This window comes from Micropterus dolomieu, linkage group LG05 (assembly GCF_021292245.1).
Source record: "Micropterus dolomieu isolate WLL.071019.BEF.003 ecotype Adirondacks linkage group LG05, ASM2129224v1, whole genome shotgun sequence".
In the NCBI taxonomy this organism is placed as follows: domain Eukaryota; kingdom Metazoa; phylum Chordata; class Actinopteri; order Centrarchiformes; family Centrarchidae; genus Micropterus; species Micropterus dolomieu.
In genome coordinates, this window is record NC_060154.1 from 2526777 (window position 1) to 2554749 (window position 27973).

Consider the following 27973-nt stretch of genomic DNA (forward strand, 5'->3'; position numbering starts at 1 on the left):
AGCAAGCAAACCTAAGCCTAAATACGCTTTTATTTTGAAGGCAACGTCAAAGCAAAGCGTATTATCCGGTGTCATGTCCTCTCCACCCACTACCTCCATTTTTTTCTGAGGAAGGGTCATAGGGCATAATGAAACCATTAGATTTAGATAACATATGATCAACTAAACCTTATGGGGCAGATTTAAGTATACATATTTTCTTTATTTAATCTGTTTGCATTTGCACCCCAAGGATGTAAATGGGCATAGCCAACAGATGTCCAAAATATATCATATTTGCATATAGCAGCAAGGCCTATCTGCATGTCTGTCAGTCAAAACCAGATTTGTTTTCAGGAAAGATAAAACATTTCTGAAGTTAATTTCCTGCAGGAACCTAAACCAAGTCAGTAAAACATGAAATCAATAGACATTTTGTTTAAACATATTTAGTGAGTTTGACATTTATTATATTTTATACCGTCTTTATGTTGTGGGCTCTTACAACAGATACCTACAAATTGATGTCTATCTAATCTATGTCATAGATTCTTCATCTTACATATAGCATGTTGTTGTGATTCTGCATGAAACTGACCATGAATAACAACAGTCAAGCATACATATTGACTCAAAGGTTAGCTTTTATTTTGAAATATTGAGAAACTATTGATCTAAACTAAACAAAAAGAAAGCAATAGTTATAAACAGATTCAGTAAAAAAAATCTTTAGTTAAGCCAATATATGTAACCCAACCTTCCATCCCTCACCTCACAAAACAGACATTTTAGTTGTAAACAAAACACCAATATATTACCAATGCAAAGCTTAAAAAGAAATTCCATTCCATGAAGATTTTGAAAAACATATTTGATATATGTGTATGCAAGAATATGACAATTTCTACGCCTATTTTAGGGGCACCAACAATTATACTAATATGCACTTTATTTTCAATCCAAATACCTTAAAATGGCTGCTATTCATACATAAGTCCATTTTAACAAATGATCATTTCAAATATAGCATTTTAAAAGCACAGCAACACCAAAGCTACAATCTAAAACTATAGAAAAAGTTTGAGAACATTATTATTGAAGAACATTATCTTTGAATTTTCCTCCTCATTACAACACACAAGTTTTTTTTCTGAACAATCAAAATACTCTTAACAAATTCTGATTCATTGGCCAGAACAGAACATGAATGAGCAAGAGCTTTTCTTAATTTATCTGGTAGAGGAGAAAGTGGTGAAGCTAGAAACACTGTAGCGACTAGCTGATAAGGAGGCAGGGGAGCCTAAGTCCACGCTGCCCCTGCGGGAGCCTCGCTGTGAGCCACTCCTGGAGCCGGTGGTGGATCCTGGGGCAGAGGAGACATTGTAAGGACTGCTGATTCCTCTAGAAGACACAGATGACGCCTGGAGCATTTTCACCCCACTGCCTTCCTCAACCAGGCAATTATCCAGAGCCTCCTTGTAAGAGATCTTAAGTTTGCTCTTAGGGCAGGTCAAGTTCTTTGTGTGGTGGCTGATATCCTGGAGTTTTTGAGCTGTTCTCCCATCCAGCCAGCCCATTTTCAAAGCATCTTCTATGGTTCTTCGACAGCCCATTTCTGGGTCATAAAGACCCCCTGTTACAAACTGGAACTCCATGAACCTCTGCCCTGCCTCATATGGCAACCACATCTCCTTCATCGCCTCAGCAGCAGACATCTTCTTCCTGGTTTTTACATCCTCAAAGCCAAAGTAGGCCTTCTGGGCAGGCTTGAGCTTCGGGACCATGTCAGCATTTATTATGCCCAGGCGAGAGGCCTCTTGGACACTGATCCTACGGCCATTTGTGGGATTGATAATTCCTCCAGTGCAGGCCTGGGCCTCTAGTAGTCTCTGGGCAGTTATGGAATCCACCAGACCGCGATTTAGAGCTTCTGTGATGGATATTTTCTCTACAGTCTCTGTGTCAAAGATGGCACCTACAGGTTCCTGTTCATCCACTGTTTCAATGGGAGAGGCCAGAGTAATAGATACACTGGATATATTCCTAAGGGAGCCAGGTGAGTCTGGATCTACATTGCTGATTGTGGCACTTCGCTCTGTAACAGTAGTAGTTCTTGTTGTGGTCATCTTGGCAAGAGTAGGTGATAAGGGTCTTGAATGGACTGATGATGATGATGATGATGATGATGTCACTGACAATGGAACTGAGGCTTCTAATGTTCTTAAAGTTGATGATGTCACTGAAGATGAATCCGAAGATGCTGATGTTCTTGAACCTAATGATGATGATGTCACTGACAATGGAACTGAGGCTTCAAATGTTCTTAAAGTTGATGTCATTGAAGATGTACCTGAAGATCCTGATGTTTTTGAAGTTAATAATGATGATGTCACTGCAGATGTACCTGAGGCTGCTGATTGTCTTGAAGATGATGATCCATGGCTCATCTTGTTCGTAATGATATCTGCAAATTGAGTAAGGTTGATGGTACGCGATCGGTACTGATCTAGAACTGATTGATCAATGACTCGCTTTTCAAGCAGCTCGGTAATGTCATACTGTCTTCCAGTCTTCCTGTCAACGATAACAAACCGGGTGGAACCATCTGGAGCAGTGATGGTAATCTCTTCCCACTCACACTCCTGCTTGGACAGGTCTAGGAAGGTGTCGTAGTCAATATACCCTTTGTCATATGCTTCATGTACCGTCATCTCTTTATTAGTCGCTGGGTCCACAATTATCACTCTCCTCTTTCTCAGAGTGTTCTTCAGAGTTGATTCTAGCTTCTTCTTGTCCATGATAGGCAAAAGGATGAGGCCAGTTTTCTTATCTGTGATACAGCATTTCTTAAGGTCCTGATAGGTTAGGTTTTCCTCTGTGTTAGGGTTAAAGAAACCCTTAGTATCAAGACTCTGATCACTCAGGATCTTGTTCATTTCCTTATCAAAGTAACCTCTGTTGTAGGCTACATTCACATCAATACGATGGCTGTGTTCAGGATCAATGATACCACCACTGGCAATCTGGGCCTCTAGCAGACGGATGCCATGACCTTTCTCCACAAGACCTCTCTCTATGGCCTGAAAGAGCGAGATAATCGTGTCTGTACCGGGCAGTTTGTAACCAGTCACAGCCCTTTCTGCTGATAGCAGGCTTTCCTTAAACTCTGGCCCAAACAGTCTTTTGTTGTACGCATCACTTACAGTCAGGAAAAGGTTGTTAACAGGATCAACTATAAAGCCTGAGGCAGCCTGGGCCTCAAGCAGTTCCAGAGTGGTCCCAGGTCGCAACAGTCCATCTTTCATGGCCTGATAGATGGGCATCACCTTATCACTGGCCTCATCATAAACTCCTGCTATACAGGTAGAACCTCTCAAGTAGGAGTGCAGACGGTCTTCAATGTCCCGGCTTGTCAATCTGCCCTCCCTCAGTTGGTCCATATCAGACCGTGCCAGAAGGTTTGCATCCACTAGATCTATGACCGACACCTTGCCCCTGAGCCCCTGAACAGTTACTGGCTTTTTAGGTTCAGGGAGAAGCAAAAGCCCTGTGTTTGGATCTGCTTTGCATTTTTTCTTCAGAGATGAATAGGTACTTGCTTGTTGGGTGTCAGGGTCCAGATAGCACCCAGGATACTGATTGAGGGCCTGGTACAGGTCCTCATCTATGAGATCCCTATCCATAGCAATGCCTTTGGGTAGGAATACACTCAAGGCAGGGTCCAAAATTCCTCCTACAGACTCTTGAGCCTGAAGTAAACGTAGAGCTGTGTCCTTGTCAATTAATCCCTTCTTCATGGCCTGGCCAGCTGACAGGAGCCTGGCAGTATTTGGGTCTCTGTAACCTATAGCAGCAGCCTCAGCTGCAAACAACTTTGATTCATCCTTCTTTTCCACTACTCCTCTAGCACATGCTTCTTTTACTGTCAGTTTCTGATTAGTTCTAAGGTCAATGATTTGGCCTGTGGCTGCCTGAGCATCCAGTAGCAAGTCAGCACTGTCAGAAGACATGATTTTCTGTCTCTTTGCCTCTGTAAAGGACATTTTCCCTAAAGGTCCAGCTGCAACACCAGCAATTGACCCTGTCCCCTTCAGAAAAACCTTCTTATCCACAGACACTTCAGAGACCGTTTTCTCCCCCTTTAGTAGTTGGTTAAATGTTGGTTTGTCCAGGACCCCACAATCAAGCAGCTGTTGTGCTGAGACTGGCTTGTGGACACCATCAAACATCAGTTTGGAAGGATCTTTCCTCTCAGTGACTGGCAGAAGTATCAGGCCTGTGTGATACTCTGATTTACATCTTTTCTTTAAAGTCCCATAGCTGGCATCACGCTCAGTGTCTGGATCAAGGTAACACTCAGGGCTCTTGTTTAGAGCATGACTGAGGTCCTCATCCAAAAGGTTGCGCTTGATAGCTGTGTCTCTAGAAAGGAACACACTGAGGTTGGGATCTAGAATGCCTCCTGCAGACTCCTGGGCCTGCAGCAGACGTAGTCCAGTTTTCCTGTCAATTAATCCCTTTTTCATTGCCTCAAACACTGAAAGAGGCTTAGCTGAGCTAGGATCCCTGTAGCCCACAGCAGCAGCCTCTGCTGCTAAGAGTCTGTCTCGATCCCTATTGTCCACCACTCCTCTGGCACATGCTTCCTCTACTGTCAGCTTCTGATTGTTTGTCGGATCAATGATGTGGCCTGTGGCTGCCTGGGCATCTAGTAGAAAATCTACACTCTCTGGGGACAAGAGCATTTGTTTCTTGGCCTCTGATAAAGACATTTTCCCTAAAGGTCCAGCTGCTAAACCAGCAACTGAACCTGTCCCTTTTAGAAACACCTTCTTATCTACTGACACCTCCAAGACAGTTTTCTCCCCCTTCATTAGCTGGTTAAATGTTGATTTGTCCAGGACTCCGCAATCAAACAGCTGCTGTGCTGTTACTGGCTTACGGACACCATCAAATATCAGTTTTGAAGGGTCTAACTTCTCAGAGACTGGCAGAAGTTGTAAGCCTGTGTGAGGCTCTGTCTTGCATCTTTCCTTCAAAGCCCCATAGCTGACATCATGTTCAGTTTCTGGGTCAAGGTAACACTTCGGACTCTGGTTTAGAGCTTGACGGAGATTTTCATCCAAAAGGTTGCATTTGATAGCTTTGTCTTTAGGCAGGAAAACACTGAGATTGGGATCTAAAATGCCTCCCACAGACTCCTGGGCCTGCAGCAGACGTAACCCAGTCTTCCTGTCAATTAGTCCTTTCTTCATGGCCTCAAACACTGCTAGAGGCTTGGCTGTGCTAGGATCCTTGTATCCCACAGCAGCAGCCTCTGCTGCCAATAATCTGTCTTGATCCCTAATATCCACCACTCCTTTAGCACATGCCTCCCCTACTGCCAACTTCTGATTGGTTTTAGGGTCAATGATGTGGCCTGAGGCAGCCTGGGCTTCCAGTAGCAAATCTGCACAATCTTCAGAAAGAAGCTTCTGTTTCTTGGCTTCTGACAATGACATTTTGCCTTGACGTCCAGCTACCACCCCAGCAATTGTTCCAGTCCCTTTTAGATAGACCATCTTTTCCACAGACACCTCTGGGACAGTTTTCTCCCCTTTCACTAGCTGGTTAAATGTTGGCTTGTCCAGGACTCCACAATCAAGCAACTGCTGTGCTGTCACTGGCTTACGGACACCATCAAATATCAATTTTGAAGGGTCTAGCTTCTCAGAGACTGGCAGAAGTTGAAGACCTGTTTGAGGCTCTGTCTTGCATCCTCTCTTTAAAGCCCCATAGCTGACATCACGTTCACTTTCTGGATCAAGGTAACACTCCGGACTCTGGTTTAGAGCTTGACGGAGGTTTTCATCCAAAAGGTTGCGTTTGATCGCGGTGTCCTTTGGCAGGAAAACACTGAGATTGGGATCTAAAATGCCTCCCACAGACTCCTGGGCCTGCAGCAGACGTAAACCAGTCTTCCTGTCAATTAGTCCTTTCTTCATGGCCTCAAACACAGAGAGAGGCTTGGCTGTGCTAAGATCCTTGTATCCCACAGCAGCAGCCTCTGCTTCCAATAATCTGTCTTGATCCCTAATGTCCACCACCCCTCTGGCACATGCCTCCTCTACTGTCAGCTTCTGATTGGTTTTAGGGTCAATGATGTGGCCTGTGGCAGCCTGGGCTTCCAGTAGAAAATCTGCACTCTCTTCAGACAGAAGCTTCTGTTTCTTCGCTTCTGACAATGACAATTTGCCTTGACGTCCAGCTACCACCCCAGCAATGGGTCCAGTGCCCTTTAAATAGACCATTTTTTCCACAGACACTGCTGGGACAGATTTCTCCCCTTTCACTAGCTGGTTAAATGTTGGCTTATCAAGGACTCCACATTCAAACAACTGCTGTGCTGAGACTGGCTTACGGACACCATCAAACATCAGTTTGGAAGGATCTTTCCTCTCAGTGATTGGCAGAAGTATCAGGCCCGTGTGAGACTCTGTTTTACATCTTTTCTTTAAAGTCGCATAGCTGGCATCACGCTCAGTGTCTGGATCAAGGTAACACTCAGGGCTCTTGTTTAGAGCATGACTGACGTCCTCATCCAAAAGGTTGCGTTTGATAGCTGCGTCTCTAGGGAGGAACACACTGAGGTTTGGATCTAGAATGCCCCCCGCAGACTCCTGGGCCTGTAACAGACATAGTCCAGTCTTCCTGTCAATTAATCCCTTCTTCATTGCCTCAAACACTGAAAGAGGCGTAGCTGAGCTAGGATCCCTGTAGCCCACAGCAGCAGCCTCTGCTGCTAAGAGTCTGTCTCGATCCCTATTATCCACCACTCCTCTGGCACATGCTTCTTCTACTGTGAGCTTCTGATTGTTTGTCGGGTCAATGATGTGGCCTGTGGCTGCCTGGGCATCCAGTAGAAAATCTGCACTATCTGGGGGCATGAGCATTTGTTTCTTTGCCTCTGCGAAAGACATTTTCCCTAAAGGTCCAGCTGCCACACCAGCAATTGATCCCGTCCCCTTTAGAAACACCTTCTTGTCCACTGACACCTCTGGGACCGTTTTCTCCCCCTTCAGTAGCTGGTTAAATGTTGGTTTGTCCAGGACCCCACATTCAAGCAGCTGCTGTGCTGTTACTGGCTTTCGGACACCATCAAATATCAGTTTGGAAGGGTCTCGCCTCTCAGTGATTGGCAAAAGTTGTAAGCCTGTGTGAGGCTCTGTCTTGCATCTTTTCTTCAAAGCCCCATAGCTAACGTCATGTTCAGTTTCTGGGTCAAGGTAACACTCCGGACTCTGGTTTAGAGCTTGACGGAGATTTTCATCCAAAAGGTTGCGTTTGATCGCGGTGTCTTTTGGCAGGAAAACACTGAGATTGGGATCTAGAATGCCTCCCACAGACTCCTGGGCCTGCAGCAGACGTAACCCAGTCTTTCTGTCAATTAGTCCTTTCTTCATGGCTTCAAACACTGAGAGAGGCTTGGCTGTGCTAGGATCCTTGTATCCCACAGCAGCAGCCTCTGCTGCCAATAATCTGTCTTGATCCATAATGTCCACCACCCCTCTGGCACATGCCTCCTCGACTGTCAACTTCTGATTGGTTTTAGGGTCAATTATGTGGCCTGTGGCAGCCTGGGCTTCCAGTAGCAAATCTGCACTATCTTCGGAAAGAAGCTTCTGTTTCTTGGCTTCTGACAAAGACATTTTGCCTTGACTCCCGGCTACAACCCCAGCAATAGGCCCAGTCCCTTTCAGATTAATGTTTTTGTCTACAGACACCTCAGGGACAGTTTTCTTCCCCATTTCTAGATCTTTAAATGTTGGCTTGTCCAAGACACCACAATCAAGCAGCTGCTTGGCTGTAACAGGTTTCCGAACACCATCAAAGACAAGTTTGGAGGCGTCTACCTTCTCAGGGATAGGAAGAAGTAGAAGGCCTGTGTGTGGGTCTACCTTACATCTTCTCTTCATTGACATATAGGTTACACCCTCCTCACTTTCTGGGTCCAAGTAGAGCTCAGGCCGCTTATTCAGAGCACGATATATGTCATCATCAATTAGGTTACGCTCGATGGCTGTGTCTTTCGGAAGGAACACACTGAGTACAGGATCTAGGATGCCCCCCACAGACTCCTGGGCTTGTAGCAGACGCAGTGTTGTGTTCTTGTCAATCAGTCCTTTCTTCATGGCCTGAAATACTGAAAGGGGTTTACTTGAGCCAGGACCACTATATCCTACAGCTGCAGCTTCTGCTGCTAGCAACCTCTCTCTGTCCTCTTCATCTATCACACCTTGATTACATGCCTCTTCAACTGTCAACTTCTGATTAGTTCTGGGATCAATTATGTGGCCTGTGGCAGCCTGAGCATCCAGCAGCAGGTCAATGCTATCTGATGGCAGGAGATTTCCTTTCTTGGCTTCAGTGAAAGTCATTTTGGATAGAGGTCCAGTAGTGTACACTGAACCTTTTGGAACTTCAAGTACCACTCCAGCTATTGGGCCTGTTCCTTTCAGACTGACCTTTTTGTCGACAGACACATCAGGGACAGTCTTATGCCCCATCACAAGCTGGCTGAATGTTGGTTTGTCCAAAACACCACAGTCAAGCAACTGGTTTGCTGTGACTGGTTTGCGGACTCCATCAAAAACCAGAGTGGAGGCATCCAAGGTTGGGGGCTCTCTAACTTTCTTCAGCTCAGTTTCCATGGTTTGTCTCACAATGGTTACCTCTCGCAGTTCTGTCTGGATGGCCGACAGCCTACCTTTATATGTCTCCTCAAGCTCCCTGAGTTCCCTCATCAGCCTGTCTATCTCACTTTTCAAAGAGTTTTTTTCTCTCTCCAGACGTTCTTTGTCTGTATCATATTGCCTGATCAGGCCCTGCTTACTATCATACTGGTCCTTCCAGTAACCTAAATCCCTCTTCACCCTCTCGTTTTCCTCCTGTAGACGCTGCTTATTGCGAAGCTCAGACTCTTGGGACAGTTTAATGTGACTGAGTTCCTCCTCTAGCCTTTGTAGGCGATCTTTGTCCTTTTCGGACAATTGCAATTTCAGCAATAGAGCATCTCTCTCCATCACAATCTCACTGTACTGGGACTGAATGGATTGCATCATGGCCGTGGTCTGCAAAAAGAATAGAGGGGGAAAAGCAGATAAAGAGCAGAGTTAGTCGTCTATAGAAATACATTTTATAAATTTACTGTATAACAAGAACCATACATTTATTTTCTGCGTTTTACAACACAATATACAATCATTGACACCTGGATAGAACATTTTTGTATCGAAAATAAAATTCATAGAAATGATCATGCTATTATCAAACCGAACTGTACTTCAACAAAAATAAGTTTATACTGGTGCTAGTAAACCTAAATGGTAAGCTTTAATACTATCAAGGAGGACAGCACACATACTTGCACTATTAATTTTTTCTAGCAGCAGAATATTTAAAAAGGGTGCAACATTTTGGCTCACAGATTAATTAAGAGCAACAGAAGTGATGTCGCAAATCGACTGTGTTCTTGCAGTAGCCTCTGTCTTTTTATCCTCCATCTGTATTCATTTAAATGTAACATAAAAGACTAAACCATAAGATGGCACAGTGGTAAATGTATAGCAACTAGCAATACACCAAAAACTGTTATTGATTATAATAATAGTCAAAACACAAATAGCAAATCTGTGTGCGTTCTGCCAAATATATATATTGAAACTACATTGTTAATAGCAAATACAACTACAAAATTGACAAACTATTTTACCTTTTAGATTGCATTCTGTAAATTTGCAAAACAGCACAAATAGGTAATTCCTATAAACTGGGGCCAATCTTGATTGACTTGTCTAAAACTGCAAGAAGAGGAGCTTCAAATACTAATAATTGTGAATATTTTGCATGTAAGTGCTGTTTTTGCAAGTTTGCAAAATGTGTTTAAAGACCATTATGCTATGATGACATTGATGCTGCAAAAGAAGTAAAAGCATGCAGACAGCACATCTTTTCACAATGTGGGCAGGAGACAGCAGGTTTTGGGAGGTCAGCAGGCAGAGAGGCACAGATTATGACTGCATGCAAGTGACTGACATGCAAGTTTATTTAAACACAAACTGTTGTTTGTGTTCAAATTAGTTACTAAGTGGGAGGCATCTAAATGGGATCTAGAGGTGTTCCAGCATGCAAGCTAAAGTTTGGCTACAGACAGTGATAACTACTTGATTGATCCAAATTAGGGCTCAAATTTGAAAAGATGAGAGCAGCCCAGGACAATCTTCCATGTACCTCGGAGGCCTGCTTTTGTATTTTCTCAGTCTCCAGCTTGAGTTTCTCCCTTTCCGAGGACAGCTCTGAGACCAGGTTGCGGTAATCTACATTGTTGCGCTCACTGGCCTGCAGCTGCAGCTCCAGGGCAGTAATCTGGGAGGAGAGCTCATCATTGCATCTCTGTTTGGATCTCAGGAGCTCCTCTTTATCACGTCGTGCTGTCCTTAGTTCCTCTTCCAGCCTCAGCCTCTCTTTGGTCTGGGTTTCTGTCATCTCCTTCAGCGTTTGAAGCTCAACAGAGTTCTCATTCAGTGCCTTACTCCTCTCCTCTAAAGTTCTGTAAAGACTCTCATTCCTGAGGTTTGCCTCTTTGACTCTGGCCTGCTCCTGGAGGAGCTGTTGCTGCAGGGCGTTCAGCTCAGTGCTCAGCTGTGTCATGCGGTCTGCAGAGGTCTTGTTTTGTCTCAAGCTTCTCTCCAGCTCCTCCTGTAACCTAAGACGCTCTTCTTCACCTCTCTTTTCTGACGTGCTGGCTTGTTCTTGGCTCTGGCGTAGCGTGGTAATAGTGCTGGTGTACTCTATCATGGCTATGGTGGTGTTTTCCAGCTCTGTTTCTACCTGCCTTCTTCTAGCCACTTCCTCTTGGTTAGCCTTCCTCAGATTCTCCACTTGGCTCTCTAACCCATCTCTCACAGCCTGAAGGTCCTTCATGCGTCCCTGCAACCTGTTCATGTTCTCTTCTACTCTGCTACGCTCCCTGCTCTCCCTCTCCAGCTCCAAACGCATCTTCTGAAGCTCCTCCTCACACTCCCCCAGCTGGTTCGCAGCCATTGATGAACTGGTTATCTTCACCTGCAGCTGGGCCAAAGTCTGTTCAAGCACACCCTGCCCCTCCTCTATAGTTTTCCTCCTGCGGGTCTCCTCCTCTAGACTGTGTGTGATGTACGCCAGCTCCTCACTCTTCTCTTGCAGGCTCTTCATGACTTCAGCCAGCTCTACTGTATACTGGCTCCTTTCCTCGTCTCTCTGCCTCATCAGCACCTCCACCTGACTTTCTAGTTCTCTCCTTCTGCGCCCTTCTTCTGTGATGACAGCACGTTGACTATGAGCTTCTTCCTCTGCCCTCTGCCTTTGTTCTTCAGCCTGGTTGATAGACATCCTGAGCCTCCTGAGCTCCTCCTCCAGATTCGTCCTCTCTGCCACCATCCTGTCATACTGTAGCTGGAGCTCAGCTGTGTCGTCCCTCTGGGCTGCCAGCCTCTGGATGTCTGTGCGGCTGATGTGGATCTGGGATTCGTAGCTGAGCTTTAAGTTATTGATCTCCAAACTGCACTGGCTCCTTACCTTTGACATCTCCTTCTGTAGCTCCTTAACCCTCGCTGCTTCCTCAGCCAGCTGCCGCCGCAGCTGTTCAATCTCGTGCTCCTTACTTGCCACACTCTTCTCCACCTCCATCTTGGACCAGCTGACTGTCTCCAGCTCCTTCTGCCTCTTCCTCAGCACCGACTCATACTCCTCCTGTTGCTGAGTGTAGCGTTCCTCTGCCAGCCTCCTCTTCCTTTTTTCTTCTTCAAGCAAGTAGTTGAGACGTGTCACCTGCTCACTGAGGTCTGCCAGCTGGCCCTGTGTGGTGTCTAGGCTCTCCTTGGTGGCATTGCACTGCAGCGCAGTGTTTTGCTTCACCTCCTCCATTGATAGCAGCTGGTTCTGCGACTGGGACAACTCCAGCTGGTAGCGGGAAACTGCCTCTTCCAGAGATTTGTTCTTGGAGTTGCGGTCTTGGATGTCCTCCCTCAGCAGGCGAAGTTCTTCCTCTAACAGGTCAATCCTTGTGTTACGAATCTGAAAGCAAGAAAAGCAAAGATGAATGCAGAGGTAGTTCTAAGAACTTTAATAAAAACAAAACACTTTACCACAGTGTACTTGAATTGATTGATTTGAATGGGTTTAACTGATTAATGGAATCACCTGACATCCACGATTTCTTTAAACATGTATTATTGATTTGTTGGCTACATGGGGCAGCACAACAAGCTGTAGATAGAAAACCTCATATTATCCCCTTTTCAGCAGCAAGCTGAAATGGTGTTACCAAACATTTCCCTATTTACACATCTACCAGACATGGACCAATGTTACATTCAGCTGTAGTCAAGTCCAATATTCACTCTCCTTTTAGCTCTGTTTTAGTCTTCACCAACTACTGAGGAAAAATATCTGGCTCTTTGGCTCCTAGATGCTCCACTGTTTTTAATAGCTAGTCGCTAACTTTGTCTGTCATCTGTTAAGTGCTGGGCAGGTAGTGTACAGTGGGTTTATCACAGCTTTTTAGCTGAAACAGCTATCTGTTGCAGCTGGAAACGTAAAGATGCAGGCCATAAAACAAAAGCAATAAAAAACTAAAAATGCTGAAGCATGCTCTAGAGTTGAGGAGAACTGTGGAATTTGTAGAAATAGGTAAGTTCCTAACTACAAGCAATGTTTTCCATTGTTAAAATAAAAATGTCCATTACTGTAGCTTTAATATTAAGTTACACTAAAATGTGGTTCCTTAATGTAACGTAGCATAACTTCACTCTAACTTAATGTAATTCAGCTTAATTAACTTGAAGTTGTCATATTCATTTTCAGGTTTATAATTCGATGTAGGGGTTATACCAGAATAGGTTTAATTCAATTCAATTCAGTTTTATTTATATAATTCATAACAAAAGTCATCTCATTGCACTTTTCATATTGAGCAGATCTAGAGTTTACTCTGTTTAATATACAGAGACTCACCAATTTACATGGTTTAATATTCAAAAAACACCATGTTTTTGTCATACTGCACATTGCTGCAGTATCTCTCTGTGTGTTGAACGCTCCATTTTCTTGTCACTGTGTATGCTGTGTTTAAAGGGCGCGCCACACTAGCCGCTAAGCGAGCATTATGACGTAGATAGGTAACGAAAGTAAAGGGTGGACTACAATTGAGCGGTTTTCAGGCAGTTCAGGAGCAGTGTTTTCCCACTACCTTTGGGGTGGACAATAAAGAAAGGGAAAAATCCAAAAAGCATAGCATTACCTCTTTAACCATCTGGGACAATGAAAATAAAATGTAGCCAAATTGCTAGCTTTTCCACAGTTTCTAGGCAGGATGATGATAAAAGATAAAAAAAATATATATTCATTAAGAATAAAAATGGAATAGCTACTTGATTGATCCAAGTAATATAAAATGGAACTAAAATCAAAAATATAAAGCAAGCACAAATTTTCTAAGAACTACAAAATACAACATCAGTACCTTAAGCTCCTCCATGTTTTTGAGCAGCTCTCCCAGGTACTTGTAGTAGTCACCAGACAGGGTAAGCAACTCCATGTAACGGGTTTGCAGTTGCGTAGCCTGAGTAAAAGACACAGCAAACTCAAAGATTCATTTAGATGTAACGTCACTTAATTTCACTGATTCAGAGAAATTTCATTGGCCAATCCGCTCTGTTAACATACTGTTCTATTAAGACACAACATTTCCAATCTGAATTCATTACCTCCAGATTAAGATCCACTGATGGCGACTTCAGCATTGTCCTTTTGATGGGAATGTTGAGCAAAGTCTCTAAACCAGACGTATAACAGGCAAGGTCCGTTTCATAGTCCTGTAAAACAGTTTTTTTTAAGTATATATATATATACTGTGCAATGTATATATACACATTACACAGTATGTATGCATGTGTGTGTAGGCCTCCTTACCTTGATAGAATTTACACAGGACTCATTGTCCTTCAGCACACTCTCTAATGTCTCCCTCCTTGCTTTGATTTCTGAGTTCAGGGCCTTCAAAACACAATAATATAAATATGTCAGATGTCTGATGACTTAACACACATGGACAAGCTTGACCCTGAACACTGTAAGTAAGTTAACTGATAACAAGGAAGGGTTGAGCAGGAGACCTTTTGTTCGTTAATGTGGTCTGTCAGTGCTTGGATGTTGTCTATCTTGGTGGCCTGCAGGTTGTCTTGTTTTTTCAGTGTGGCATCGATCCAGGTAAAAAGGGAGGTGCTGGTTTGCTTGTAGTGCTGCAGCTGAGGCTGATACAACTGTAAATCCTGGAGTCTAAGCCATTAAAAGAAAAATATATAATTTATCATTTATTTTTCAGTAGGCACTTTGATAACTATTGATTAATGCACTAAACTGAGAGAAAGATTGAGATAAAGAATTAGTTCCCTTTCACACAAAGCTCTAATCCGACACACAATGATGTAAAGGGTCGTCCTGTGTTTAGCCATTATAAATTGTTATTTTCTTCCCATATTTTTTTTTGAATCTATAAAATGTCAAGAAATAGTGAAAAACAATCAGCAGTACCAATTCCAGTGATATTCAATTTAAAAATGCATAAAATAAAAGCAACAAAGAAGAAGCTGGTGCCAGTGAATGTTTAAAATGTTTGCTTGACTGTTGTCTAATAGTTTAAATAATATCCACGTGGACAACCACTTTGACATCAAGGTAAGGGACCTGCCTCAAATCCATACACACACACATAATGAGAGCCTCACACTAAAAAGGTTTGACATAGGACAAGTGATTAAGTGGCTGACCACAGAGCCGACGACCCTGTCCCATTTTGTTGGGAAACATGGGTCAAACATGGGTCCTTAGTATAAAACAGTTGAAATAGTTGCGAGAGAAAGAGAGAGAGAGGGATGGGGGTGGGGTTGGAGACATACCTGGTGTCAATCTGTCCTTGCATTCGTTTCCAGCGGTCAGTTAGCAGGCCCACCTGCTCAGTGTATTTGGACAGCATCATGTCACACTTGTGGTAGGACCCACCCACCTGGCTATTCCAGTGGCTCGCCTTGGCCAGGTCAGCCTCCATGGCGGCCAGGACATCCTTCTTCTGATCCAGCTCTGCTTTAATATTCTACACACAGAAAACCGCTGTCAAATGTAATATCTCTGACCAGTCATCAGGAGATTTTTAAAGAAAGGGGAATACACCAAAAGCAACACAGTGGGACTCTCTGGCTTTTCTCACATCAGCTTTTCTAAATAAAAATGATGGGTGACCACTGAACCGTTCACTAATATGCACCGGTATTTTGTCAAAGCTGCAGCTTGCCAGGTAGGATGCTGAGAGATGCAGAAGAATAGGCTGGGAAAATTGCAGGTTACAAGTGCAATAAATTTAAAAGTAAACTGAAACTCCAATATCTTACTGAGAAATGTCATTTTTATAAGAAATGTATTGTAAATGTTTTATAAAATACCGCCAGGGTCAACATATAATCCTCCACTTCACTAGGCGACAGAGAGGTGGTCTCTTTCTCGGTCAGTCTCGCCTCATGAACTTTCACTATGTCTTCAGCTTGGGCCACACTCTGCAGCAAGTTCCTTAGAGCCTGCAGCCTGATAGAGAGGAAGAAACGATGGACATGTGGAGAAAGTGTGAGATCAATGTCACAGTAACGTCCTTTACATTTGTTGGTTTAGTAATTTGTGAGACAAGCAAGGGGACTTTCATACACAAAGGAAGATAAGAAGATCTGCTGGACAAGAGTTTTGATCCATTTATGCTACTGTATGTTGCAGTGGAGCATCATTAATACACATATAAATTCAACTTCTGGTAAAATTCACTGAATATGGAAATAAAGCTCAAGTGCTTCCATTTTATTAATGGTCGTGACACTGGTCTGTTCTATGAAAGCTTCTAATTACAACACTGCCAGTAAAGAGTTTTGCTTAAGATGCATAACAGAACATATGATTGTGTTAGACTGAATCCTACAAGTTGTGATCTTGTGTATATGAAATTTAACCTCCTCTTAGCATAGGCTTACCGCTGTAGGTAAGCAGACGAGCTGCTCTCCAGACTCCCCAGTCTTTGGTTGATCACTCCAATCTCACTGCGGAGGAACTGGGATTTATCTGAATCATTCATGCCCTCCAGCTCCTTCAAAATACGCTCCCTCAGACGTAAGTACTCGTCACGCATCGAGTCAACATCACGCTGCACCGTCTACAGGGAAACATACACACAAATACAGTTATTGCAGTGAATATGGGGAATAAGTCTTTTGGATCAGATTCATTTTCTGTACTACAAGCTCGTCTATTTTTCTTGAATTTATGAGTTTTTGTGTCTACCTCCAGCTGAGTGATCTTGAGGCCACAGTCCTGTACACCGTCGTCTCCGAGGCAGATGTGAATGTGCTGACTCAGCATGTCCTCTGCGCCCTCCAGCCTCAGTCTGAGTGCGTGCAGCTCAGATAAGCTGCGGGAGGATGAAGATGAGGCAGAAGAGGTAGAAGAGGAGGACAGTTGCACCTTCCTCTTCACAGGCTCCGTCTTGGTCACTTTTATTACTTCCTTCTTAACCACATGTTCTTTTTTCGACACCTCTTTCTTCACTTCTGCTTGCCTCTGTCTTTCTTCTTCCAGCCTCCTGGCCTCCGCTTCAGCAGCAGCTTGTTGTTGCTGCTGCTGTATTATAATCAATTGCTGTTGGCGTTGCTGCTCAGCTGCTTGCTGTACTTCTATTTGCTCCTGATGCGCAACTGTGAGTAGACACAAGATATGTTTTCCATAATTAGTGGAGGAAGACATTTAACGGTTAAAATGGTCCTACAGGTGGTCAAGCAATATTTTCTCTCACGATACAACAAGTTAGTATTATTAGAGGACTTTATATTGAAAGATTAAGTTGAGAACACGGATGTACAAATGGGTTGTACTAAACTACATAAACGTGAAAAACTTCTAAAATTGTAACACAATCTCAGAAAAGTGTTTTTGACACAGATTGAGAACTTTTTAAAGGGCCTCTTAACAGTGGGATTTTGTTTTGCACGTTTTTGATTTTCTCTTGGAGACTACACATTTCTAAAAATATTTTGCCATTAAAAATATTGATTTAAACATTGGGCAGCATAGGTGGTGAGAGTGATAGATATATGTAATTTTAAAAGATTTATATTAAACTAGTCTTTGTGACTATAATTAGTCTAAAAAAATAATAAATAAAGATATGGCTTAAATTTCTGTGGACAGCAAAAATGTCAGTGATGAAGTAATAAAGCATGCAGACTAAAATATTATTCTATATATTCTATAAATATTTTCTCAGTGACTCCGTCCTCTTGTACTTTGCTGTCATAGCTTTGATTCATTATCTTTTTTGTTGTTGTCTTTAATAGCACAGTTCCACATTGTTACCTATCAACGTATTAATGCAGAGTTTTTTGAGTCCTGAGCAGTACTGTATATTTTCTGTAATACTGACTGTAAGTAGGCAGCTGCACCACGAGCTGTTCATAGCGGGCCTGGGCTCCAGTGAACTGGTTCTCGATGGTCCTCTTGTCCTCTTCAGCAAACATCTGGGAGTCTTGGGAGTTCACTTTGAAATCCTCAAAGTGAATCTCTAGGCTCTTGATAATTTGACGGTATTCCTCAGGACGCATCTTGGCAAGCTGAAGACACACACAGACACTATGTTTGACTTAGGTCTAAAAAATTACTGTAAGTGAAAGGTAAATAAATGCACTTAATTTGAAACACTCCAATGATAACAATTCTTGTATCTGTTTGAAACTTTCCATTTGTTAAATAGTTTTTATTTTGCCTTTAGTATAACACAACACACATTATACAGAGTGGAGAAATAGTCCAGCACATGATCACCCGTAAAAACTACAAGTTAACATTTTTATGGATTGAACAAACAAGAAATATCATATCTTTAGGGGTGCTGGTAGGGGATTTTGTTACATTTGGACCAAACCAGGATAGCTGTTTCCAGTCTTGGTAAGCTAAACTTGCTTTATATTTAATGGACAGATATTCAGAGAGTAGCATCAATAAGCTGTATTTCCCAAAAATACTAGCTATTCCTTTAATGGTACATGAAAGCTGTGCTGAAGGTATATGTATAGCACGGGTACTGACTGGAATCCCATCTGAAACGCACCTGAGACTATGACTCCTTTATTTACTGTTATATCCAGGTCTGAGTTTCTGTTCTGTCTTTTATGTACCATTTACATGGCTATGTAAATTATTTATAGATCTAAGACAACAGAGACTTTAGAGAGTTTATTCATCACTTACCATGGAGATGGTGAGGGAGTTGATGCGTCTGATATCAATGAGACAGTACTGCCAGGTGGTGAGACTCTTGATGTTGATGTACAGCTGATTCCAGATTGACAGGATGGCCTCATAGTATTGGTCGTTCCTTAGGATAACACAAAGACAGAATTTAAAACTTTACTCATAACAAGATTTCTGAACCACATATTGATTTCATGTGTCTTACTTCTTGGCCAGTTGGATGCTAAGGGGATTGGGAGGTGGTACGATCAGGCACACAGAGGGAACCGACATATCCAGTCCTCCCGGGCCTGTAACATCCCACTTACTGCGCTGACTGTTGTCCTTTAAGATTGCCTCATCACCCTTACAGATCACTTTCTGTGGAGCACAGAGAAAACAAACTTTATTGATAAATAAATAAACAAACAAAATCTAATGTGGTTCCACTAGGAAGATCTTAGGAAGTTTTAAAAATATAAATAATCTCAACATTTTAAACACACTGGAAGGCTCTTGAGCCTAAAGGCTTCTTACCAATTGTCTGTATATGTAAGTCAGTGGCTTAAACATGGAGTATGTGTGAGACTTTGACGTGATAATTGGAAAACTGACCTGGTCTTGTTTGAAGTCACACAGGGCTTTCACGATGGTAGGGCTGCTGCTCTTCTCTTCAGGGTATCTGGGTTTCAGTCTCACAATGCTCTTGGATCTGTTCACCAGTTGTTGAACATGCCTCTTATTTTCCATAATCTTCTCCTTCTCCCTCTGGAGATAGCAAAAAAAAAGGGGAAAAGATCAATAATAATAATAATAATAATAATAATGCAGAACAATAATAATAATTACAGCTTTTGCTGTAGCTGTTGTGTAGCAAGAAAAATCAAATTAAACACACAATAAAAACAGCTGAAACTAATAAACTAATTATAACTACTAACCATGTACAAATTCAGCCATTCTGACATTGTAGTATCCCCCAAGATGGCAACAGGTGTGTTGATTAAACCACTGAAAGGGGGCAGCCCTTTAGTTTTGCTGTTTAAAGTTTCAGAAGGTATCTATGCTAATTTACTGCTGTAATTATATGACACTTTGATAAAGTTGATCTGTTATTGCTGTATGAAGCTGTTGTACCTCCAGTCCCCTGAGGAGCTCCAGTAGGTCTTCCAGTGACGTGTTCTTGTCACAGATGAACTTCTTACGGACCGTCTCATGCTCCTTCTGCAGGGTGCTGTACGTCTCATTCGCCTCCTTGAAGAACTATTGATAAACATGTAATGTAAAGTAAGTCTGAGATATATAAAATAGATAGGTAGACATTATGGGTTGTTTTTCTTTTACAGTTTTTAGTGTAGAGGTCCCGCTTCACTTAATATATCACAAAAAATCTATCTACTTGAGAGCTTGAGCTTGAGAGCTTCATCGGATGGTGTGACAGCAACCACCTCCAGCTCAACAAAGTAAAAACCAAGGAGCTGGTGGTGGACTTCAGACCAGACACAGCAAGAGTCCCCACACTCCTGTTATAATAAGGGGTTAGGGGATAGAGATGGTGGTCATCTACAAGTTCATGGGGGTGCATCTCAACAATTAACTGGACTGGACAGACAACACTGAGGCCCTCTACAGGAAAGGACAGAGCAGGCTGTTCTTCCTGAGGAGGCTGAGGTCCTTTAATGTGTGCACCAGGCTGCTGCGGATGTTCTACCAGTCTGTAGGGGCCAGTGTCATCTTCTTTGCTGTGGTGTGCTGGGGAGGTGGCATCGGGACTTGTGGCGCCAACAAACTGGGCAAGCTGGTGAGGAAGGCCAGCTCAGTGGTGGGGATGGAACTGGACAGTATGGAGGCAGTGACTGAGAGGAGGATGAGAGGGAATCATGCACAACCCTCAACACTCATCCTCTCTATGCTAAGCTGAGGCAGCTCAGGAGCTCCTTCAGCCACAGACTCATCCAGCCTCGAGCCTCAAAGCGCTTTTAGAGGCTCATTTGTGCCATCAGCCATCAGGCTTTACAACACCACAACACAAAACTGACTTCTGCCTGATTATATCTGAGACATTATATGGTTGTAAATTGTTGTTAATAATTATTATTGATTGTACAGTGTAAATAATGGGTTGATAGTTCTAGAAAACTGCATCTGATCTTTTATATCCCTTTGTGCTGCTATGTTGACCTAAATTTCCCCCACGGGGGATTGATAAAGTTATATTTTATCTTTCATGAAATATAATAATAGCCTTGAAAGGGGGAACCTTATATCACACATGAAAAGCTCTTCTTTTTAATAAGTGAGGCTACTGTTTAGACCACCATATGGTAACTTAATTGATCTGTCTGATTCAGCTCAGCACATGACAGTGACCAATTAATCACATCCATTCCCTTTGGATCAATTAACTCCAGTATGTGTAGAATTTTAAAGTGAGGAGATAGGATCAGTGGGAGGAAAGCAGATTCCATTGTTGTCGGACGAAATGTTTTTTTTGATATTATTAACAGGGGGCACCTCTTGTCCGTTTTACGTTACGGAAAACCAAAACAATGATCTGAAAGATGCAAAGCTGAAGGTCCCCTGAAAATTCTCTTGAGGTTTTGCACAACCTCTCCTTTCCATTACAAACAGTAATTTCATCGATTATAAATGTAAAAATATTAATTGGAGCAGCTTTAAGTTGTATGTTTTGTGACGTTACCTGGCTGTAAGCTGCATTCTCCTTCAGATGAACATCAATGCACTTGGTAATTTGAAGGAGCCAACTCCACTGAGTCTGCAGAGTGTCCTTGTAAGCCTGAAAAGATGCACACAGAAAAAAATTATACACAAAAGATAAGAGTCCCACACTTAGAAATGCATGTAAACACTACAAAGATGCTCATGATGAGTGGATCGATCCACACCTCAATTTTGTCTGAAGCCGGATGGTTGTTCTTCAGGAGAATATCCACTTTGCCTTTCAGTTTATTCAGGTCCTTCTCTTTGCCCTCCAAGGCACTCATCAGTTTCTGTTACATAAGAAGAGGTTTAGTAATCACAAGGGACACAAAAACATCAGGATGCAGCTGGAAGAACACTGTGGCTTTGCTGTAAGTGGATGACTGACTGCAGCTGCCAAAATCTAATCTATCACAGATGATTGCTCCCTTATGAGATGCAGATTAACTTCATAAAAAGTCATTAGTGTAATTTAGACTCACAGGATTGCCAAGAATGTTAATCGACTAGAATGAAGCTCTTAAAATTTTAAAATGAAACATGAATTTCTGTAGCGTCAATATATCAAAATGAATCCTATTATGTCCTAATTCTTACTGAACTTTTGAACTTTCAACCTTGTACGTTTTACTGACCGAGTAACTTTCCTGCTTCTGTGGGATGTACTGGTCGATGTTCTTGTCTCCCCAGTCAAAAACCAGCTCCTCCTCCTCCCTGCTGTTCACCCACATGATCTCTTTGGACATTTGCTGAATGATCTGCTGGAGGTCTTGCAGCTGCTGGGTCCGACGAAATGACATTTGCTGGCACGGGAGAAGGAAGCGAGTTTAAATACATGGCCAGTGATTACAGTACAACACAATATTTGTCTTTCTTTTACCTGTAAACTGTCCCATTCTTGGTCCAGAGCATGAAGATTTCCTTTGTCTCCTTTCTTATTCTATGGGAAGGGAATCAAACTGATTTGATGAGAGACTCTCAATCTTAAAAATACAGAACATAAAGCACTATGAAACAAATATCCCATAAAATTCAATCAATTCATACTGAATTTATCCCTAAAAACATAACAGATACCCATATCTAAACTAAAGTGTTAGCTATAGCAGTCTTAAATTTTTTTATTTAACCTTTGCTTATTCAGGGAGCTTCACTGAGAGCAACTTCTCATTTGCAGGAAGGCCCTGATCACAATCACACCTGGAAGCTGCCCAGTACAACTGCAGTCTGGTCTGCTGTCCACTGAGCAGCTCCACTGGAGCAGTTGGGGTTATGGGCCTTGCTCAAGGGCACCTCAGTGGTGGTTAATAAGTCACTTTCCACACCCAGATTTATCCTTCCGGTCTTGGGCCACCACTGCCCCCAAAATCTCTCAATATCTCTTAATATATCCATACATTTGAAAAGATGAAAACCAAACTCCTAAACTAAAAACACCTTAATTTACCTTAACAAACAAAAAGTACAATTTAGGATAACTTTCCTTTAATTTACATACCATTTTCAAATACCTTAAGTAGGTTCAAGTTTTATTGAGGTGTGTAGGCCTAAGGGTTTTTTCAAAGGCAGAAACTTAAACCCCTTAATTAAAAGCACCTTATTTAATTAACAGATAAGTAGATTTAGTCGTATATTACACTCAATTTAAATACACATTGATTTGCAGCTGCTAAGCTATATGTTATATGTTTTCTCTAATATATAAAAAAAATATTTCACTACTAAACACAGGCTCTACGGTCCAAGAAAAAAAAAACTTAACCTCAAAACTTTTAAATGAATTTTAGCTAAACCCAGAGTCCCAAAGTAGGTCATGCCAGACTAAATGAAAAGTATTACCTCTTCAAAGGAGGTAATGTTTTAATTATGTTAGGTGAGGTTAATTTTATTTTATGTCACTTAGGAGGATAGCTCCTGTTAAGAGATTTCATTGAGATCTGGAGGCCATGACCCAAGTGCTGAGGGTTCTGATCCAAAATCATATTTTTTCAAAGGATTTCTTTAATTTTTTTAACTGCTGCACTTCCTGGCACATCCCAGATAATCTGGATGATTGTGCATCATTTGGGAGAGATGCTGCATGTGTGTGTACATTCTTTCTGGTTGTCTAACAGAACAGGTATTTCAATCAAATAAATTTTTTCATAGCCCACCAGGTCGTCTTTGGCTCGGTCCACCTCGGAGCTCCTCTGGATGGAGCTGTGAAACTTCTGGTGGCTGATGAGCTGCTGCTCAATGGCTGCAGGATCTTCTCCCCAGGATGCTGTTTCAATCAGACGCTGAAACACCAAACAGATGCAAAAATGTGTATTTTAATAATCAGCACACAGCACTGCACAGCAGAAATACACACTGGACAAATTAATGCAGCTGAAAACAAAAAGAGATTTCATTTTGAGACAGAAAGCAAAACAACGGACTCATGTCACTCTCAGAAACACACACCTTCATAGTTTTCAATGTTTTTACATTTGCTTGATATGCATTTAATGTCACCAGCAGGTGGTGGCAGAGAAATAAGTTGGTTCAGATATTTACCAGAAGAAAATTGGTCTAACATTATTTATTTGTATTTTTATTTCTATTTGCTTACAGTACTTCCCATAAATGTGTGTGTCTTCTTGTGTGTTCTTTTTTCTTTCGATTCCTCATAAATTAATTGTTGTTAATGTCACACATAGTTGCTACGAGCGTCACCACTTCACGTCACCATCCAGTGTCTCTGACAACACTTACCAGAGGAATGCTTTTGTGTCTAAATTGAGTAAACACTGTGTGCACAATATTCTGGTTTAATGAGATCTGTCAGTCACTTCACCAACAGTGTTTACTCATTTTCTTAAAGTGATACTCCACGTAAAATCTATCTATTGACTGTGAATGTCACCTTTTAGGCTACAAAAAATGGCTGTAAAATATGTCTTTTTAATGCAATGAGCTACCATCCATTTTAGATTTTTAAATACCAACAAACTGTTGTGAAAATTAAATATTAAAAAAAACATGTTGAGAGACATTCTGGAGTCTGGTTCAATGTCTCACCAGATGTGTGTGTATGTGCTTACCTTCTGCTGTGCAATCCACATCATAGCATCTTGGTAGCTCCTTCCAGGCTCCTCCCAACCTCCGGAGCTCCCTCTGGTGCTCCTCCTCCTGTGCATGGTGCCTGTGATGGCCATGTGGACCCCCTTAAGCTGGTCGTTACACATCTCCAAACTTCAGATTAGGAAGAGAGAAAGGACATTTGGCGAGACTTGTATGTTTATCATTTTAGTTAGATATAGGATTATAAGGGGAAATCAGAAGAAGAAGAAAGAGAGAAGTCTTCCTCACGTCCTGACTACATTCTCATTCGGCTCTCCCAGTTGTCTCAGGTCCATTGCACAGTTCTTCAGCTGCTCAATGGTCTCTTTAGCCATCGCCATGTAGCGCTCTGCATCACCCTGGGCACCGCTCTACAATGCATAAACAAAATAATCAGGTGTACAAAATACCAAAATATACATAGTCTTCCTGTGAAAGGTTTCTCGCTACGTTAAAAAATGTGGAATTTTTAGATTTGTAAACTGCACAGTGTCTGTCCCTTTTATCCAATTTATTAGTCTACCAACCAAAAGAATTTAGTGAGTAGTATCTGAATGTGTTCCTACTTAGTTTTCGGTCCACTACATCTGTCAAAACTTAATGTTGAGCAAAAACATTTGTCGTTATTGATATGACATGGAGCCAAACACTCCGTCTCTGTTGCTTTTAGCAAATGCTAGGGTTGGAGGAAAAAAAATCGATATAGCATAGTATCGCGATATTTTCCGTTGCAAAACATTTTTGATTTCACACATTTCATTCAACTAGAGGCCTGAGGAGGGGACAGATCTGGGGATCCTAGCCAACAAGCTAATAAATCACATACCCACATCTCTCAAGCACACAATGATCGGTTTAGTTCTGGTGAACTTTGCCGAAAAACAAATTACCCACAAGAAGTTGCTCAACACGAAGCTGAAGAGGAGTGTGTGTGCTGTAACCTAAATGTTTGCAGAACTCGTAAAGATATTAGTGGATTCAGTGACAGTTCAAATGTTGCTCAAGGGGCTTTGGCTCCAAGACACAGACATAACAGAGAGATAAACAAAATGCTATCATTATCTGCCTGGTTCCTATTACTTGTTCTGACACTTACATTATCCAGTTGCTCAATTTACAACCACACAACACATTTGCCTTTCTTTCTGCACTTATTTTTGCCAACAGGAGTGAGGCAGCAACACAATGCTTTTTCTTTAAAAAAAAACTTACAGAATGAGCTTTGACCCAGACCAGACCCAGGCTTTTATTTGCACTACTGAATGAATGGAGCCAATAAGTAGCGTTACAGAATAAATCATGACTCACAGACTGAAGGGCGAATTCAGCTTTCTTCAGGTAATCCTGGCACTGGCCCTGCAGGATCATGGCCCTCTGGTGGATGGCACCGAGGTTGGATCCACTGTAGGGGGCAGCAGAGTAAACTCATCACCAGCATATTTGTTTCAAATGCATTTCCAGAAGTCACAAGTTAGACCACTGGTGAACTTTTTTTACTATGTAACCCCTTAAAATGCACTGAAAGAATTGCCCGTATTAATGAGTTGTGACCAGTTTTACCAATGATTTTCTCTTTTTAAATAATATATTTTTTGCGACCAATATTTCACAACAAAAATATGCAGCAGACCCTATGTTTTTATTTCTATTTCCTATGCTCTTGATCATCTTGTTATCCCTGAGATTTATCTTGTGGGAACCATCGATTGAGACCACACTGACAGTTTATATGTAACCAACATTTTTTTGGGAGTTTTTCTGCAAAGGGTCATGTTGTTGGCCACTAATGATAGAGTAACTCAAATAAAAATACAGATGATACAATTACACACTTCTAAAACAATAAAATACCAATACTGGAGAGTTAATACAGCTTGATAGAAATCCATATTCTTTTCTTTTTTTGACATAAACCAACGTTTTTTCATCATAAATGGCCTCTGTTGGACCAACTATAAGACACTTTTATAAACAAAGCCAAAGATATCGTTGGCATTTCTATTTCTAATGCAGGTTCTTACTTATCAACCAATATGTTAGCCAATAAAGACATATCTAGTAAAACTTCCCAAAAGTAACACACACCACTACAAAACAAAGGGACACTGGAGGCAAAAAAACAGCAATGTAAAAAGATTAAACATCTGCACATTATCTCCTTTGCACCATTTTATTTAATTTAAGCTTTTGGTCAAAAGAACTTTGTCAGAGCCAGAGGATATATCTGCCACAAGCTGATATATCCGACCGGTTGATTTATCTGTTGAATTGTAGTGACTAGTAAATAACTGCGTGGCTTCTTCTTTGAAAAATTCCACTGCCACATATGTACTTTTTCCACATATCATAAACTCCATTATATGAAATTACTGTATTAAGAAATAACTGGACTCAGCCAGAGGCTCTCTGCCCTTTTCTAAAAGTACCATGGTGACATATTTCATCTGTGGATGATAGAGTGGAAGGACTGAGACTGACACGTTGGAATAAGTGAGTGTTGAGCTGTTGCAGAAGAGGGAACTTAGCAGTTCAATGTGAGCAATTAATCAAACTAAGCATCTCTCCAGGAAGGGAAGCTACTGTGCAGAGAATAAGCAGATTTATAAGTTACTAAATCTGCTAAACACAGATGTTTTAACCATTATTAAATAAAAAAAAATGTAATAAAAGAGTCAGGTAATGTAGTTATTCCTTTAACAAACAAACTATGAATGCACACCAGCCCATTGCTGTTTTAGCCTTTCTTATAAATATGCAACCATACTAACACAAATTCTAAACTCAATTTAACAGATGTAAATGTAAAGGTTATTTCCACCAGCAGAGCTGTGAAATTTGCAGAAGAATAGCATTTCCTGTAATTATGATCCCTGCAAATATTATCATGCATTTGCTGTGTGAATTTGGTGTTTGAGCTAGAAATGCCAGAGTTTTTTGTCTTAAGAACTCTTACGTCTACTCGGGGTGTGCAGGTGCGAAATGAATACCGGGATAACACTGTCATGATTAATATTTAATAGCACCCGGCTTTTTAGTGGGACATGCAACCTCCCTGCAGCGAGGGCAGCAGAATGTCCCCTTGGTTCAAAGAGACAGGCAACAGGTGGCATCGCAGAGAGCGCAGATGAAATAGTTGTAAAATTAACCAGAAAATGAATTAATAGGCCTACCTCTTTCCGCTCACCATGCCGCCTGACATTCCGCTCATCTTTCCGCCTGCCATGCCGCCTGACATTCCGCTCACCATTCCGCCTGACATTCCGCTCATCTTTCCGCCTGCCATGCCGCCTGACATTCCGCTCACCATTCCGCCTGACATTCCGCTCATCGTTCCGCCTGACATTCCGCTCACCATTCCGCCTGACATTCCGCTCATCGTTCCGCCTGCCATGCCGCTTGACATTCCGCTCACCATGCCGCCTCCTGCAGGCCTATTGCTCATCGTGCCGACTCTCATGCCGCCTCCTGTATTGCTTGCCATTCCGCCTCCCGAGGACTTTGAAAAGGTGTAGGTGTTGTATCCGTCCATGTAGGGGTCATAGCCGTTTCCGCCTCCGTGATAGATCTCGCTCCGTGTGTATTGGTTGGCCCCACCGGTCAAGTCACTCTTGGAGGCGCTCCTGCGGCCCATGTTCAGGGCATTCTGAGACCCGTACATACTCATTCTGACAAGGAAACGGCAGCCACACCGACTCCGTGGAAACTACTGGGGTAAACTCAGAGAGCAGAGGAGAGGCGCAGAAGGCAGGTATTCTCTCATTCTGCACCTGTCCGCCCCAGTCCCTCTGGTGCAGACTGCAACAAATGGCACGGGAGGGTCGTTTTTGGAGGCGGGTGACCACACCTCTCGGTC

General features: G+C 42.2%; 1 protein-coding gene across 1 annotated transcript; it reads right to left on the reverse strand.

The window, feature by feature from the left end:
- Nucleotides 1-427: 427 nt before the first annotated feature.
- Nucleotides 428-27912, reverse strand: LOC123971018 (desmoplakin-like). The gene is made up of 24 exons (XM_046049514.1): nt 27291-27912; nt 25429-25522; nt 24370-24491; nt 24102-24252; nt 23190-23315; nt 21917-21976; nt 21672-21839; nt 21222-21326; nt 21017-21112; nt 19453-19578; nt 18931-19083; nt 18542-18696; nt 18334-18460; nt 17510-17696; nt 16375-16784; nt 16068-16246; nt 15495-15633; nt 14955-15148; nt 14172-14334; nt 13969-14052; nt 13764-13871; nt 13520-13618; nt 10249-12072; nt 428-9089 (listed from the first exon to the last, which is right to left on the reverse strand). Exons 1-24 carry the CDS (start codon nt 27782-27784, stop codon nt 1209-1211), a joined length of 13245 nt encoding a protein of 4414 aa, XP_045905470.1. The 5' UTR covers nt 27785-27912; the 3' UTR covers nt 428-1208.
- Nucleotides 27913-27973: the final 61 nt, after the last annotated feature.